General features: G+C 41.9%; 1 protein-coding gene across 1 annotated transcript in view; it reads right to left on the reverse strand.

The window, feature by feature from the left end:
• LOC140353317 (contactin-associated protein-like 5) overlaps positions 1–17,190 on the reverse strand; it is a 99,456-nt gene extending 82,266 nt beyond the window's left edge. Inside the window, exon 1 of the mRNA XM_072437816.1 lies at positions 17,068–17,190. Coding sequence (XP_072293917.1) covers positions 17,068–17,140 — 73 coding nt within the window. The 5' untranslated portion in view covers positions 17,141–17,190. The remainder of the gene's footprint in view (positions 1–17,067) is intronic.
• Positions 17,191–17,472: the final 282 nt, after the last annotated feature.

Below are 17,472 nucleotides of genomic sequence, written 5' to 3' on the forward strand. Positions count from 1 at the left end.
ATGTACCTGAGCCTGTATCAGACATTAGCTCTCAGGAAATGTACAAATGGCTGGTTATGAAAAATGCCAAAGAGAAATTTTAAAAGAGAGCGTGCATCAGAGGCAGATGTGGAAGTGGAGGGTTTTGTACAGCGAGACTCCAGCCTCTTTCCTCCTGAGATCAGCACTAAAAGTCAAACTGTACCTCAGAGTACAGGCAGCATCTACTGGCAAACGAGAAAGGAAATATTTTGTTCCAAGTCCTTTTTTGGTCCCATGATCCTAAATCTCTCTTTTGCCGTCTGGAAATTGACATGAAGAGGTTACATTGAATAAAAAAATAAATCAAGATTCCTTCCAAATATCTATTGTGATTGAATTGACTGTTGTCTTTGGATTAAGGCCAGACTGACCTCTGTATCTTAATAAGAATGCACAGATCTACGGTCTCATTTATAAAGGGCGAGTACGAACAAAATGAGGTCCAAAAGTAATGTACATGATTTTCCACGTTAAATTTGGGATTTATCTGAGTTTTCTGAGACGAGGCAGAAGGTGATCTGATCAAACAGGTGTTTTCACTAAAGATCACGTGAACAGATTTCTGCTCCAGGTGTGATCCATGAGGAGGACATTACTTGCTGGAGTGCGTGAGGAGGGTTTTATTAATATAATTATATTTCTACATACGAAGTTTGGGTTTTGTCCCCACGTACTCTCTGTAGAATCCTAATCATATCCCATAGAATTGAATGTAATCAGTGATTTGACGTCTGAATTATGCTTCACATGTTACAGTCAATAAAACAATATGAAGAGCAGTTGGTGAATAGACAATCTTTAAACAGAAAGGATTGTGAGATTGTGTGTATTGTGAAGGTCTATTATTCAGAGCTAATTTTAGGGAAACACACCTTATTTGGCATGTTGCCTCCTTTCTGCTCACAGTTAAGTTAACAGGCATAAAACAGACGGTTAACACAGGTACATTCTCATTTTGTCAGCTCATAGCTGTTAAAAGAGTGTCAAAACTATGACTCACTCGTTCACCACTCAGCTCTGCCCTTCACACACTGCATGACACTAACCCTGGCCAATCAAGACTCCTTTCATATAAACATGTTAAGTCTTTGATCTTATCTGCACTTAGGAGCACAAACCTCCGACAAAGTGTAACCCTATCTTACAATGCCTACAGTTAAAGAGAAGGTGAACGCAGCTGTTTTACAGCTTCAGCAGCGATTATATAAAACAAAGAACACAGTCACTTGGAGCATATTCTATATATGATAATGCTTTACTTATTTAGACAATATTTTTTATTTTGGTTGATTTTGGTAAAACTACATCACAATACACAGAACAGCATAAGGTAGGTTTGATTTCATTAATTTCTTCCTCACTATAATATAAAATCCCATGCCAAAACACAGCTCTCACAGAGATAAATATTATTAAAATAAATCCTGTTTTAGAGCCATACAAATAGGGTTTTAATAAATGATAGTGTGTCTCTCCAGCAACCAATTTAATTAGCCTGTTAAATGTGAGTGTAACAGGGACAGCCTGCGGAGGCGTCGGTAATAATCCCTTTTACCTTTAGATGGAACAATCCTTTATATTCATTTACAGTGCATCCGGAAGGTTCACTTTTTACACATTTTACAGCCTTAATCCAAATTTGATTCAATTTGTTATTTGCCTCAAAATCGTACAAACAAGAAGAAGGTTAGAACTATTTTCAAATGCATTTTTAAAAAAAGGTACATGTACATTCAGTAAGTATATACAGTGTTTAGCATGACTCGGGTAGCTCAGGTACATTTCCACTGATCGTCCTTGAGATGCTTCTACAACTTGATTGGAGTCCATCTGTGGTAAATTCAGTTGAATGGACATGATTTGGAAAAGTGCACAAATCAAGCCATGAAGTCCAGGGAATAGTCTGCAGACCTCTGAGACAGGATTGTACCAAGGCACGGATCTTTGGAATGTTACTATGAGCACAGTGGCCTCCATCATCTGTAAATGGAAGGTTTGGAACCACCACAACTCTTCCTAGAGCTGGACTCGGCCAAACTGAGCCATCGGGGGAGAAGGGCTTTAGTCAGAGGGATGACCAAGAACCCAATGGTCACTCTGACAGATCTCCAGTGTGTCTTTGTGGAGAGATAAGATAAGATATACCTTTATTGTCCCACATGGGGAAATTTCATTGGCGCAACGCAGGTAGATACAGAGGTAGATACAGAAGAACAGATCACTTAGAGGAAGTCTGAAAAACACTTTCAGTAGAAGATCTCCTATAAATAAATAAAAACTCCCATAGACAAATAAATAAATACATAAATACCATTGCATGTGATCACGACACCTTCCAGGAGAACAAGCATCTCTGCAGCACTCCACCAATCAGCCCTGTGTGTGCGAGAGGCCAGAGGGAAGCCACTCCTCAGAGAAAGGCATGAGAAACAAAAACCTCTGGTCTGATGAAACACTTGAATAGCAAGAGCACCACTCATCCCCTGGCCAGTACCATCCCTACAGCGGAGCCTGGTGGTGCTTCAGTGGCAGGAACTGGGACACAAGTCAGGATCAACAGAAAGATGATTGCAGCAGTGTGTAGAAACTTCCTTGGTGAAAACCTGCTCCAGAGCGCTCTGGACCTCAGACTGGGGCAAGGTTCATCTTCCAACAAGACAATGACCCTAAGCACACAGCAGGAGAACAATGGAGTGGCTACAGGGTGGTCTCCTCTGTGAATGTCCTTTAGAGGCCCAGTCAGAGCCCAGACATGAACCCAACTGAACATCTGGAGAGATCTGAACGTTTTGGTAAACTTGCTTTAAATGGATGAAAATCAATGAATGCATATGCAAATCCACTAATTATTTACATTTTACATCTGTCTGTTAAATATATACAAACAATTAGACTCTTTGGCATGTGTGTAGTTCTTCAGGGATTCATTCATATACACTAAATATATTGTAGTCTAGTCATTTTAGAGCTTTGTGCAAGTGTAATCCCAAAGAAATATCCCAAATTCAAGATAACGGTAAAATACTCTTTTCTAATTTTATATAATTAAGTATTATATAAAGAGATTGCAATTCCTCTTGTACGTGACTTGCTTAATAAAACCAAACTTTCTGAATTATAAAGTTAAGTTAATAATCGACTAATAATATAAATCAACATAAACAGCCATATACATACAATCTTTTTTTACATTCTGGATTACTTCTTTAGTATAGATTGAAATGAAATATTGTATTTTTGCTTCTAAAATGGTCAAGATTACTATTTTTTGGGTTTGTACGATTATAATGTTCATCCAAATCATCTTGATAGTTGCAATTGCCTGTGTATTGTCTTCTAACAATATCCAGTATGTCTCCATCCAGTGCCAAACCCCAGCGGAGCAAGACGAGCTGATTGGAGGGTGCAGAAGTGCAGTCGATGGCAACCACAGCGTCAATAATATGAAAGGGTACAATGATAGTATCTGGTAACTGCGCCGCCTCAGACCTCTGTGTGGTCTTGAAGAGGACTAATATGATCCTCCTTCACGCGGACAAACAGGCTCGGAATGTATGACCTTTGACCTTTAAGACAAGCACACGCACACCTACACACACACACACGCACATACACACACGCACGCACACACACACACACGCACGCACGCAAACACGCACGCACGCACAGACACACACACACACACATACACGCACGCACATACGCACAGACACACACGCACGCACACACACGCACACACACACACACACACGTACACACACACGCACACACGCACGCACAGACACACACACACACACACACATACACACACGCACGCACACACGCACAGACACACACACACACGCACACACACACACACGCACACAGACGCACGCACACACACACACACACGCACACACACACGCACACACGCACGCACAGACACACACACACACATACACGCATGCACACACGCACGCACAGACACACACACACACACACACGCACGCACGCACACACACACACAAACGCACACACGCACGCACAGACACACACACACACACACACACACACAGACACATACACACGCACACACGCACGCACAGACACACACACACACACACAGACACATACACACGCACACACACACGCACACACACACACGCACACACAGACACACACACACACATACACGCATGCACAGACACACACACACACACACACAGACACATACACACGCACACACACACACGCACACACACACGCACACACGCGCGCACACAGACACACGCACACACGCACACATACACGCACGCACACAGACACACACACGCACACAGACACACACACACACACATACACGCACGCACACAGACACGCACACAGACACACACACACACGCGCACACAGACACACGCACAAACACACGCACAGACACACACACACACACACACACATACACGCACGCACACAGACACACACACGCACACAGACACACACACACACACACATACACGCACGCACACAGACACACACACATACACGCACGCACACAGACACACACACGCACACACGCACACAGACACACACACACAGACACACACACACACGCACGCACACAGACACACACACACACACACACACACATACACGCACGCACACAGACACACACACGCACACAGACACACACACACATACACACGCACACACACACGCGCACACACAGACACACACACACACACACACATACACGCACGCACAGACACACACACACACACACACACAGACACATACACACGCACACACACACGCACACACACACGCGCGCACACAGACACATGCACACACGCACGCACGCACAGACACACACACACACACACACACACACACATACACGCACACAGACACACACACGCACACAGACACACACACACATACACGCACGCACACAGACACACACGCACACAGACACACACACACGCGCGCACACAGACACACGCACACACGCACGCACAGACACACACACACACACACACACACATACACGCACGCACACAGACACGCACACAGACACACACACACGCGCGCACACAGACACACGCACACACGCACGCACAGACACACACACACACACACATACACGCACGCACACAGACACACACACGCACACAGACACACACACACACATACACGCACGCACACAGACACACACACGCACACAGACACACACACACACACACACACACACATACACGCACACAGACACACACACACACACATACACGTACGCACACAGACACACACACGCACACACGCACACAGACACAGACACACACACACACACACGCACACTGTTCTCGACTAGAACAACACATTTGAAGTCACAAACCTCGATGGTCTTCAGTCATAATTAGCTATTCAGGGCAATGTTACAACAACTAAACTCACGGCTCCACTGACAAATAGCTCCGAGTGAAACACAATTCAATAAGCAATGTATATATTGGTTTGGCAACAATGTGCTAACAATATTGTAATATGTTCTAACACTGCAGGTCAATATACGGAAACAGAATCCTTGTGGTGTAAGTGTAAAGGATAATTAGAGAAATAATATAACTAGGGGGGAAATCACGGTAGTGCTGTTTGTATTCAAATTAAAAACATGGCAAGGCAAGACATTTTGTAAAGTGGAAACGTAATTTGAGAACAAGAATAAATTAAGCTATTTCTATCAAATGAGTAGAGGTGGGAGATATTGAAAGTGATGACATAATAATGACATTATTCACACAGTATTTTTGCAACCCATCACAAATGTGCTAAAATGTTTCTGTAATAGTCTTGGCAGGGCTGTATGAAAATTAATGGCCAAAATTATGCCAAAACATTTTTTCCAGCATTTAATCACAGTATAAATGTGTCAAATCTTATTTAAAACATACTTGCAGGACGTCTGTAGGACAAACAAATGAACGAAAGCCGTACAGCTGGTCGTAGCAGCTCAGTGTACGGTTATGTTTCACTTTTGCCTCCATATACTGCACCGCACATGCTTTTGACACATTCATGCTTTTAATAAATGTTGGTGGAGGAGGATTATGGCAAAGATAGGATAACATTTTTCCTTTTGCCAGTAACTTTATGCGTACTCCAGCCACATCTCCATGTTGAACTTTGAACACCACACAGGCCGACTGGACCAACAGGCACGCTTCATTTTCACACGGACACTGCAGACTGTGACTGGATGTGGATTTATTATGAAGCACAACATGCAGACTTTTGACACAAGTAGACTGTATTATGGTAGACTATATAGTATAGTATATAGTAGATATTGGAGAACCCTCTGTTTCTTCAGCTCTTCGTTTACTTTGTCTGTCACTGGCAGTCAGGCTTTTAGATAGGATTTGAAAACACCCCGTCCAAATAATTTTGTCTGGGGGTACGGGGCCGACTAGGCGAAAAAACGAGTAGCTCTGGCATTCTCCGGCCTCGGCAGCCAATCAGAGCCAAGCACACACATTTCGTCGACCAATCAGCGCGCAGCATGCACATTTTTACTTGTAAACAGTAAACTGTAATGGTGGACTATTGTCAAATGCTTCCCGGCCCGATTTAATGATACTATTCCCTTTTTTTCTAAAATGTTTTAGTAAAATGGCCGTCCCTGCACTCGAAAATGCCCGTCCACATTTCAAAATACCCCGTCCAATATACGGGAAGACGGGTCTCTATCTAAAACCCCAATGCAAAATCCTACAACTGGTAAAAGGGCCACAGATAATGGTGGCTGTCATTACTGCAAATGCCCCAACCTGATTAGTGTCCCTGGTCTTAAAAAGTGGGTGTTGATAATCCCTTCAAAAACCTTGTGCCAGTAACAACAAAAAAAACATTTGAAAGTTTACGAGACTAATGTTATTCCAAGCATATTCATTGCATTCTATAGATTGCGACTCACTGCAGAATCATTGTGATGGAAATGGCAAGTCCTCCACTGGCGCCGCATTTATCACAATAGATTTTTTCCCCACCCCTAGAGACTGGGCCAAATTATTTCTCCAAATAGTCTTATATCATGTATCTCTTTGTGCATGCTTTCCCTGCAGTGGAAATATTGTACCGCTCTGCACAATGCGGAGGACACGGGCTCTCTGATCCCTCTCGACTGTCACAGAGCTATTGCTGAACAAGTGCAATCACTGACAAACACTTGGGACGCCACACTCCAGAATGAAGACTTCAAAAGGTCAAGAACACAAACAATGCGATTCATAAACAAGTTCAGGAGACGTATATGATATTATGTGGCGCTGGACAAACATAATCACAGTTTCAATATGGAGGCCTGATATTGCACAGCAGGCAGATTGTACGTGATGTGAGAGTCTTATGAACAAAACTACCTCATGCTGCCTGGTTTTTTCACGGTTATAAAGTTTAATGAAACAATTTAATTTACATCTTATTAACGGAGAAAATATGAATCATCAACAAAGAGAAGCAGATACGTGAATTGGAATTTGACTGATACTGTTTAATAAATGCAAATCAGCAGCATTGGACCTTTGCTTGCCTGGACAGCCAAGAATACATGTATGTAACATAATGTAGTCTGGACAATAACTCTATGGATTCAAATGAGCGGATTGACAAACGGATTAACCAAATAGAAAGAAAAAAAGATTGCGAAAAATAAAGAAAAATAATGTAAAATGGCTCCTTACAAGTAGAATTAAAGAAAAAAATAACACAGATGGCTGAGAAATTCGATGGCCTTGAATCAAATAATGAAGCACTAAAGTAGACTTTGCTGAAGTTACATACGCTGCTCTGAATGTTAAAAGGATATTTGAGAGGAGATAAATAAGCGGTTGCGATTTGTCTAAAGGTTACACGACTGCATTTAAACAGCAAGTAGGAGGGACTGGCTTGCCAGACTAGACTGAAACTGTGCCAAACGTCACAATGAACGTGCAAATATATACAGGTAATGGCTTTTCTTTGTTTTTCTAATGTAGAGTTGTGTAACTAACCCGTTATCTTGAAACCTGTAATTGTTTTTTACTCTCATTAGATAAATTAGCTCTGTAGCTGCATAACAGAACCATGTTCAAGGGCCTCGTTTATAAAAGAGAGCAGCTGATTCTACTTGAAAGCCTACGTACGGACAAAATACACATTTCACGTTTCAGATTTATAAAACACACTCCCTCTGAGCAGCGCACATAAGTGCCTCCAATTCACCATAAAAGTACAGTGCAAAGACAGTAATGACAGCGATTTACCTAAAAATACCAATAATGAGCGAGTTTGATTGACGCACCAGACTGAGGGGCTCAGGAGAGACGCTGCAGCAGAGACACAGGCTCGAGTCCAAACTCTGCTGCTCTGACCCACACTTTTGACACTCTGCCTTGTTCTGTCCATTAAACCTTTAAAATAAAATGTTTTATAGAAACAATAGATTTTTTTGGAGCACATTTTAACAGCGCGACACACACACACAGAGGAATATATCATTCTCGTATGACTTTGTGCACTTAGACGTGTGAGTGCGTGTGGGATGTGTCAGCGCTGTGGTCAGACCGGTCACAGGGTCCGGACTGGTGTGTGTCCGGACATGCTGTGGACACACACACACGCAGAGGTCTGTGGGTTTGTGTGAAAGGCGAACACAGAGCTGCGTTGCAATGTCTGTGTGTGAAGAGGAGACAAATAAATTGGAGTCACAGGCTCATGCCCGTGACCGCAGCCTGAGCCCGTGGCCCATTAAAAGTGCGGCAAAGGTACGCAAGCTCCAGACTTTGTGTAGGTGTGGAATGTTTCACAGTGAGTTCTTTTGGGGGGGAAATAACGACTTTGGTGCAGAAAGCTGCGTAGGGACATTTTGCCGTTTTGTCCGTAAGTTGAAAACAGGAATTCATTATTATTATTTTTTTCATTGTAAGAGGAGGCCGAACACCTTGGACATCTGCATTTCCCTTGCATTTCTACTCGTAAACTAGACTGATTTCTGTTGGATGCTATGTAATGTTTTATTCCAAATAGAAGCCTGCTCATGTGTTCAATAAGATTGTTGAATTAGATATCTTTATATATATCTAGAGCAGGATTTCGAGGATCACACCATGCTGTAATAGACACTCATGCTTAGTAGATTATGGAGCACAAGTGGTTGAGCATCTGTGCCAATCCAACCTCCAGCAAAAAAAAAAAAACTCTTAAAATAACCAGGACCAGACATGGTTTGATTTTATAACCAGAGTAACGGCATGAAATCTTTCATTGAGCGTGGCGTCCTTGTACAGACATCCATCAATGCAGCCCACTGTAGCCTTGCCCTTTATCCATCTGCACTTTAAAAAATCCTTCTGATGCAATCAAGTGAAAATGAATAGAGCGCGATACATAATCTTTTTCTAAAGCCACCTCCAAACACCACGCATCACCACAGCACTGATGATATCCTCACACTGACTCAAAGAACGATAGCTCAAGTTTGATCATCTAAAACTCCAGAGATGTGTGTGGTGAGAAAGGATGAATCATGAGGATGAGACTGTTGGAAGTTCAGACAATGCATCTTTGTGGTACAGTTTCCAGTGACAACCACAAGTTTCAAATGAGATGATTTATAACATTTCTGATGGATCTGTCACATGCGTGTCTTCATGGTGATTAGGACTGTACTCAAAATCTTGTGTTTTGTGATTACAGGGTGGAGATATTATCACATTTGTCAGATAATTAAACCTCAACTAATACGCTGAAAAAACGTATTTCAACATTTTTCTGTTGGATTGACAAAATATTGTTCCAGATACTAAAAACAAACATCGAGATGTTCATTTTGTCAATATCATCCAATTGTGATACTTTTTCTATTCTATTCTATTCTAGTGCCCCCATCCTCCCTTCCCCCAGCCCCTGAGTCTGGCTGCTTCGCCCCTGCACACCTCTTCTCCACAGACTCATTTTCTCTTTCCTCCTTCCTTCTGCTCTGCGCTGTGGACTCCAGATAAGTTTTATCAAACTTTTTCTCTGAACTGCTAAATGTATGTTTTATGTTGTTTATTAGTTATGTTTATTAGTTTAGAAAATCAGTTGGATTGATAATTTTTAATTTAGTTAATTTTATTTTATTTCTGTTTCTGTAATTTCTTTGTGATTTGAATGCATTTTTCCTGCTGTGTGAAGCACTTTGAATTGCCTTGTGTATGAAATGTGCTCTACAAATAAACTTGCCTTGCCTTGCCTTATGTTCTAAGTAAATTATAATCAGTTTGTGTTAATTTTTGTCAGAATGAGCAGCTTGCGCTGCCGTGCGTGTGACGCTGCGTTGATGTCGTTCATTCATTCATTCACTCTTTTGCGCGTTTATCCGTGAATATGAGGCCGATTATCTTCAAATAATATAGTTTTGTAGCTTTACATCAGCAAAACAAGGCTGAGTTGTCAGTTTTGCTCCAGTGACCCTGATGCACGCATGTTTTTTCCATCAGCAATCAATTTGTTGTGAGCACATGCAAATCCAGCCGCACTTCTACTGGATATATGCCGTATACCTGTGCATAATAGACTGCACCTCTGGAAATTCTACTCACGTACTTCATAGTGTATTTCTGTGATAATAGGCTGCATTCACCTGAAGCTGCTCAGAGCTCTCCTCCTCTCATTCCACTCACCTGCTCTGTCCTCCAGAGAGAGAATATACGCACATGATCGCTCACAAACATATACACATACATACACACACACACATACACATACACACACACACACACACACAGCTCTGTGCGTCACAGCTGTTTCCTATAGAGCCGGCGCTCTGACTCAATCTGGCGGTTTGGCCCGGGCTCTGTCATGTGGGACATGAGCGTACAGGCTGGGACTCGAGGTGTCTGACCTGCTCCCACAAGGTGCAGGTTTTTTCTGCAGCTGAGTTAACGCAGCGGATCAGGGACAGTTTGGATTCAGGTCTAGACCGTAGACGCATTCAGCCCTGATAAATTGACCTGGGTCTAGAATACATTTATTTATACATTTATAAAGGATATCCATCTATCAGGGCACTTTGTATTGTTGACCATGTATCAGGATACATACTGTATTGCAGTTTGAGGTGCTAGGCAATACCCAGCCTTAACGGATATACAATATGCTTTGCCTGGAATGTTCCACAAAATAACATGAAACTTATCACAGTATCTCAAAGCAGACAATCAGGTGTCCAAAACATCAGATCTGTGGATGTCTGGTGAGTACTTGCCATGCAAGAACTAGGACATCTTCAGCGCCCTGGAATTGTGCAGAGATCATTGCAACATGGGGTCGTGCATTATCATGCTGCAACGTGACATGATGCTTGTGTATGAATGGCATCAACAGCATGTTCCTTTCAACATTCAGCAACTTCGATGGCCATTTTGGTGGTCACCCCAGATACTGACGGGTTTTCTGACCCCTCCCAATACAGCAAAGCTGAATATGGGATGGATCATTAATATTAATATTAAGTGCTTTTTAGATTTTTAATTTGTGAACAATATTTGAGAGAAATTGGTCTTTTGTTTTTATAGAAAAAGTTTCATTGCTTTGAGTTCAGCTCATGAAAAATAGGAGCAAAAACAAAAGTCTTGCGTTTATATTTTTGTTCAGTGTACATAATGTATGGATGTTTCTTGGTGGTGTGGTTTACAGACGCCCATATAATGCATCCCATAGTGACCTTTCTGTTTATCAAAATATATTTTCAATTCGCCATTACCTTACTTGCTTCGTTTAGCCTTTCCACAGTAACATGCTGAAGAAAATCCACTGAGATGCTTCTGTAATTAAATATAAATAACTTTCAAAACAACTGGCAAGACTGTTTTTTATTCCTCTTCTCCTGAGACTGTGACATTCATTTCTCCTTCGAGTAACACCTTACACAGCCACAGCCATATTGGGTGAGGTAACGGTCATCAGTGGACAGGACAACCATTCATTTACAGAGAACTATAGAGAGTGCCACATTTCTCTCTTATTTATGTATTGGTGATACACAGTTGTTTTAGGACAAACTGACAAAACACTCCAATTTGGTGCCAACCACCACCACCAATCATTAAATCCACATCCTAAAATGGAATGCAGCACTTCAAGTCAATCCACTGCACCACCTGTGCCACTGTCCACCTCTTTAAACCAAAGTGGGTGTGCCAAATTGACCAAATACTTAGTAACTCTAGGGCTGCAGCTACCGATTCTTTTCTTCGACACATTTTTGTACTTCATTTTTTTGTACCTTCGTAAACTATTAAAAAACATATTCAATCATTGTTTTAATAAATGTTATAGTTTATAGTAATAAACAAATGACAAATAAGGAGTTTCTGCTAAAAAAAAAACTAATTTTATTCTTTAATTCGCATAAGTATGTCCCTAAAACAGCAACATTTCACTTCAGGGCCGTGAGTGTGGAGCGGGGGTCCACGGTGGCGGGGTGGGGGGTCGGCCGCGCACCGTGCTGGTGCTGCAGGGCTTCTGCAGAGTTGCAGCTCAAGACACCGTGCTAGTTCACACAACAAAACTCTTCCAAGTCACACTCGTGAGTTTAAAACACGCTGCTCTCTCCTCTGTTGTGTGTCCGTGTGAAATGAAAGCGCCGTTCCGTGAGTGTTTTTAATAAAGGATTACTAAAACTTGCAGGAATCAATCAAAATGCAACTTTGAGTAAACATATGATGAGGAAACACCATGTTATAAGGTTAAAAGCTCATTAAAGTGTGTGTAATATGTCCCCCTTGCAATGAAAAATTAAAACAAATAAAAATAAAAGACTCAAGTCTCTCTCTCAAGACAAGACTTAAAGGGGCTGTTCAGACGTGGGGGGCATTCCAGAGTATAGGGCTGACCACAACAACAGTTCGTCTCCACAGGTTTAAGTCAAATCTAGTAATACAGGAGCTGGAGTCGGCCCTTAGACCTGGCAGTAGTAAAAAAAAAACATGTGAGAGTCTGTCTGCTGCTCCAATATGGTTTCGGTAAGTGCCTATTCTGTCACGCTGCACTCTTCTGCCTCATTTACCTTGTGATAAGCCCACCAGGCCTTGAACATGCTGCCGTAGGAGTTCCCAGAATGCTTCACTCTCATTAACATCTACAGCGGAAGCACTGTCTCCATCACATAGTCTAACCATCACTGGCCATTACTTTATTTTAGTTTTCCCACTCTTCCGACACTCCTCCGCAGAAATAATTATTTGCGAAGCGTTTGCTCGGTGGAACGTGAAATCTTGACGTAAATATATGTGGTGCGAGAGCGGGAGTAGCGGATGCACCTGCTGTGTGGAGATCAGGCGCAGTTCCTCCCACAGGCAGGCCGCACTGAAGAGTGTCATTTCAGCTGATAATGACAGCTTCCATTTGCTGCCAAAACCAAACTTATGCTGCTCTGAGAGTGAGAGCATGGGGGAGGATCACGTTGGAGGAAGGAGAGCAGTCGAGTGGGCACTACATTAAAAAGATACGAGTTTTATTCAATATGTAGGCGGCAATGGGGAAGGAAAGTCCTAATTTAATCGGAAAGAATTAAGACTCTGGTGTAAGAGTATACTGCAACTCCGACAGAAATACTGAAATCAAATGTACTTGTTAGAGCGTCCACATTATGTATATCGCAATCAAATTGAAATGGCATTTGAATGACTGCAATTATTTATCATTATTATTTAATATGGTTGATTTCCTCGTCAAACTAACAACAAACCTTCTTCTTGTGCAAAATGTGGACCTCCAAAAATATGATTAGCGATGCGTGGGCTTCTTGTATTAGTTTAGCCGTTCATATTTCAGACTTCTCTCAAATGTTCCTGTACACTCATAACAACAATCCTATTATTTCATCAAATTCCATCCAGTATCTTTTTTTTTTTTAATAGTTCTGCCTCGGGTAGGGCTGAAACTAACAATTATTTTGGTATTTGGTCAATTATTCGGTTTATTATTTTTACTAGCCAAGCAATTATTTCTATTGAGAGTTTTTAAATACAATAGCAACCAAATAAAGGTAAAAATGTGGCACTGAAGGCTTTTTTAAAATACAATAATGCAGCTGCCTTTGCTATTGGAAGTCTTTTCATATGTAATTTAGAGTGTGTAGTCCAGATATTAAAACAAACAATGACAATTATGTTATGTCGAGTTACGATTAGTTGATTAAACACTGCAGCACATGGCCCCAGTCATATGTAGTGGATTCAAGTATTTTCTCAGATGGCTCAGTATAAGCATGAGTACTGTACTTATATGGCAAATATTACAACAGTATCAATCAAGAATCCTTAGGCCAGAGTTTGCTCTCTTTTATTTTCAACGTTTTCAATTTTCACAACTGTTTTATTCTATTTATTTAATTCTTCAACATTTAACTTAAACTTAAAAATGAATGGATTTAACCAAAGTTGAGAATACAGGGATTTACTTGAGAGAAAAAGTTTAAACCTTATCCATAACCAAATCTTAAGCATTCTAATGAACATTGTGCACAGTATAATATGTCAGTAAATACAATGTTTGCTGGTATTCAAACTCTAACAGTGTGTGTGTTGGTTGTAGTGGCCTGTATTGTGCTTCCTGACATTTAAACATCTTGTCTTGGGCACCTCCCCTGAGATGATTCTGTCTGAAATACTCCTCTGCAGCTGCTGCCTTGGGGAAGCCCTTTCTGTTTAGGTCAATATAAAACTCGGCGTGGACCAAAGAGAAGCCTGTTTTTGTGGAGGCAGAGGCTGATGGACGCACAGCCGGACCACATAACGTTACAGACTAATTACTGTAAACGGACTAAACCACTTTCTCCACTTAAAGACAGACACTTAAGAGCAAAATGTACTGCACCCGATGAACCAAAACACAAAGAGACTGTGGCAAGGAAACGGTTCGTGGACACACAAAAAAGGTGGAAATGACTAAGTCCAGGTGCGTGAATTATGACGGCGAGGGCAGAGCATTAACTGAATTGTTTATTCATTCATTTATTTATTTTTTTCATTCATTTATTTATTCATTTATTTATCTATTATCATTGAAACCCCATTGAGATTGAGACCTCTTTTTCAAGGGTGACCTGGGGAGTAGTAACAACTAAGCACAAGTCTTGACGTGTCGCAATAATTACCATAGAAACTAATAATAATACAAATAATAATGGATGGGACAGTCATTCTGGAGGTCAATATTTGTGTGTTCATGTTCTTGTTGGTTGTACAAGAAGACGAGTGAGTAAATAACATAATATAATTAATTAAATAGGTTTGTATGCTTTTTGACAATATTGTACATTTAGAACTTTTGTTGTTGTTTTATTTTCACACTGCAAAAGGAGGAACTATTTAAATCTAACTAGTTCTAAGTCACAAACACTTCCACGCATTGTTAATATTTACATGCACTGATTTTACGCCCGTGACAGTGACGACAGTGACACCCAAGCACAGCCAATGACAATGTTGCTTTCAGCTCTTACTTCCGGTTTGACTAGAAATAAAATACTGCAACTTCATTTTTGTAACAAAGTCCTGCTTTTATAATACACACTTATAAAAACATTTACTTATTCAAATCAAAAGTCAGAGTCAGCTATCCCAGCTTCCAAGGTTGTGTCAGTGATACAAATAACTAATTCAGCAAGAAATGAAATAATTACGGTATTATCGTGACAAGTCGACCTAACACAACATGGTCCCTCAGAAGATGCATTAATTCAAAGTAAAAATAAATTAAATTCAGCCAGTTTAATCATCTTAACTTAACTAATTGTCTACAGGGCAAACACTCTGTCTCTATATGGAGTGATTCGCATACCGCTCAAACATTCCTGCTACAACCATTGCATTTGACCCGACTCATCCTGTTTTTTGGTGCCCAACTGTATTCGTGAATGACATTAATTGAGAATGAGTACAAACAGTGTAGACATTGTTTTTGTGGGTTGCTTGTACCTGCAGCCTCCTGCCAGCAGCCACACACACTGGTCATGACACATCACCGGTGTTAGTCTTCTGTGGTAACTATAAGATCACTTCTCTGACCTCCGCAGCCTCTCAGCGGCTCATCTGATCGCAGCATGTCAGCACCCATCAGGACATTTGGAAACTGTACCACAGCTATAAATGAGTAATGCACCTGTCAGTTTAGGCTGCTTTCTCCCCATAATGTCACATACTTGGAGTAGAAAAGGCCCGTGTCACCCTTCCCTCAGGTGTAAAGACAGGCAGATCAAGTAGCCTCGTATCACCAGTGAAACCTTAAAGATCCTAAAGAGTTTTGGCATGCGTAGACTCTGAAAACATATATTTTGGGAGATTTAATTACAGATATGTATAACGTGACTCAAATTGGGTTTAAAAGCAACAGTTGCGCATATGATTTTATTGCATTAGGGGAAAAGTTTACTAAGAATATGCTTGATTTATGAACGTCTCAATTGTTGCCATGTCCACAAGAACAATGAGCTGCAAGTGCCGTTTACAGCTTGTATCCTGGAAAAAAGCATTTATTGAATAAAGACAATTTCAAAATAATATTGAAATAAGAACAATTAAACGTTAGATGCATTGTGGCACATTATTTGCACACAAAAAAGTTCGTCATTGACTAACTACCTCTTAATAAAATCATTGTATTCGTTGTCCTTCTATTGCACCAGGAATTCCAAGTGGTCCTGCACATTTCAGCCCGGATAACGGTCCTCACACTCTCAGGTGCAGCAGACCGCACAGAGCCACATCCAGCGTCCCCCTGACTTTAAGAAGAGCGCAATCAAACCTCTAATAACCTGCGCCGCCATTCACTGACCACACTCCGGTCCAGCGCAGCGGAAATGCAATATAATCACAGATTTTTCTGACTCAGACTGATGCCCAAAAGACTCCGTGGAACGAGTAAAAGCCGCGTTTCCCTCCTGCTAAAGCGGGAACAGCGCAACAAGCAGCGCCCGCAGCCCGGACACGCGCGCCTCCTCCGGCTCCCGGGGACAGAACTTACAGGTGGAGCTGGAGGTGATCAACTTACAGTTAGTGGCGGCGGAGGCTCCGCTGACGGCGCGCAGAGAGCACAGACTGGACACGCACAGCAGCCACAGCATCTTCACAGCCGAGGACACGTGTATTATCCGAACAACAGCGAGAACAACAGCGAGAACAACAGCGAGAACAACAGAGCGAAGCGCGCACAGGATCCTCCTCGCGCCTCCAGCGTGGAGGAAACAGAGTGTGAGGGGCTGATGGAGCAGAGCAGCTCCACACGTCACCTACTCTCTCTCTCTCTCTCTCCTCTCTCCCCTCCCTCTCTCCCCCTCGTCTCTCCCTCCCGCGTCCCTCTCCCTCACTCGCTCCCTCTCTCCCCCTCTCTCTCTCCCCCCTCTCTCTCCCCCTCCCTCTCCCCCCCTCTCTCTCTCCCTCTCTCCCCCTCGCTCTC

The sequence above is a fragment of the Eucyclogobius newberryi genome, unplaced genomic scaffold (assembly GCF_026437365.1).
Source record: "Eucyclogobius newberryi isolate DKJ021-1_F unplaced genomic scaffold, fEucNew1.0.hap1 SCAF_89, whole genome shotgun sequence".
Taxonomy (NCBI): domain Eukaryota; kingdom Metazoa; phylum Chordata; class Actinopteri; order Gobiiformes; family Gobiidae; genus Eucyclogobius; species Eucyclogobius newberryi.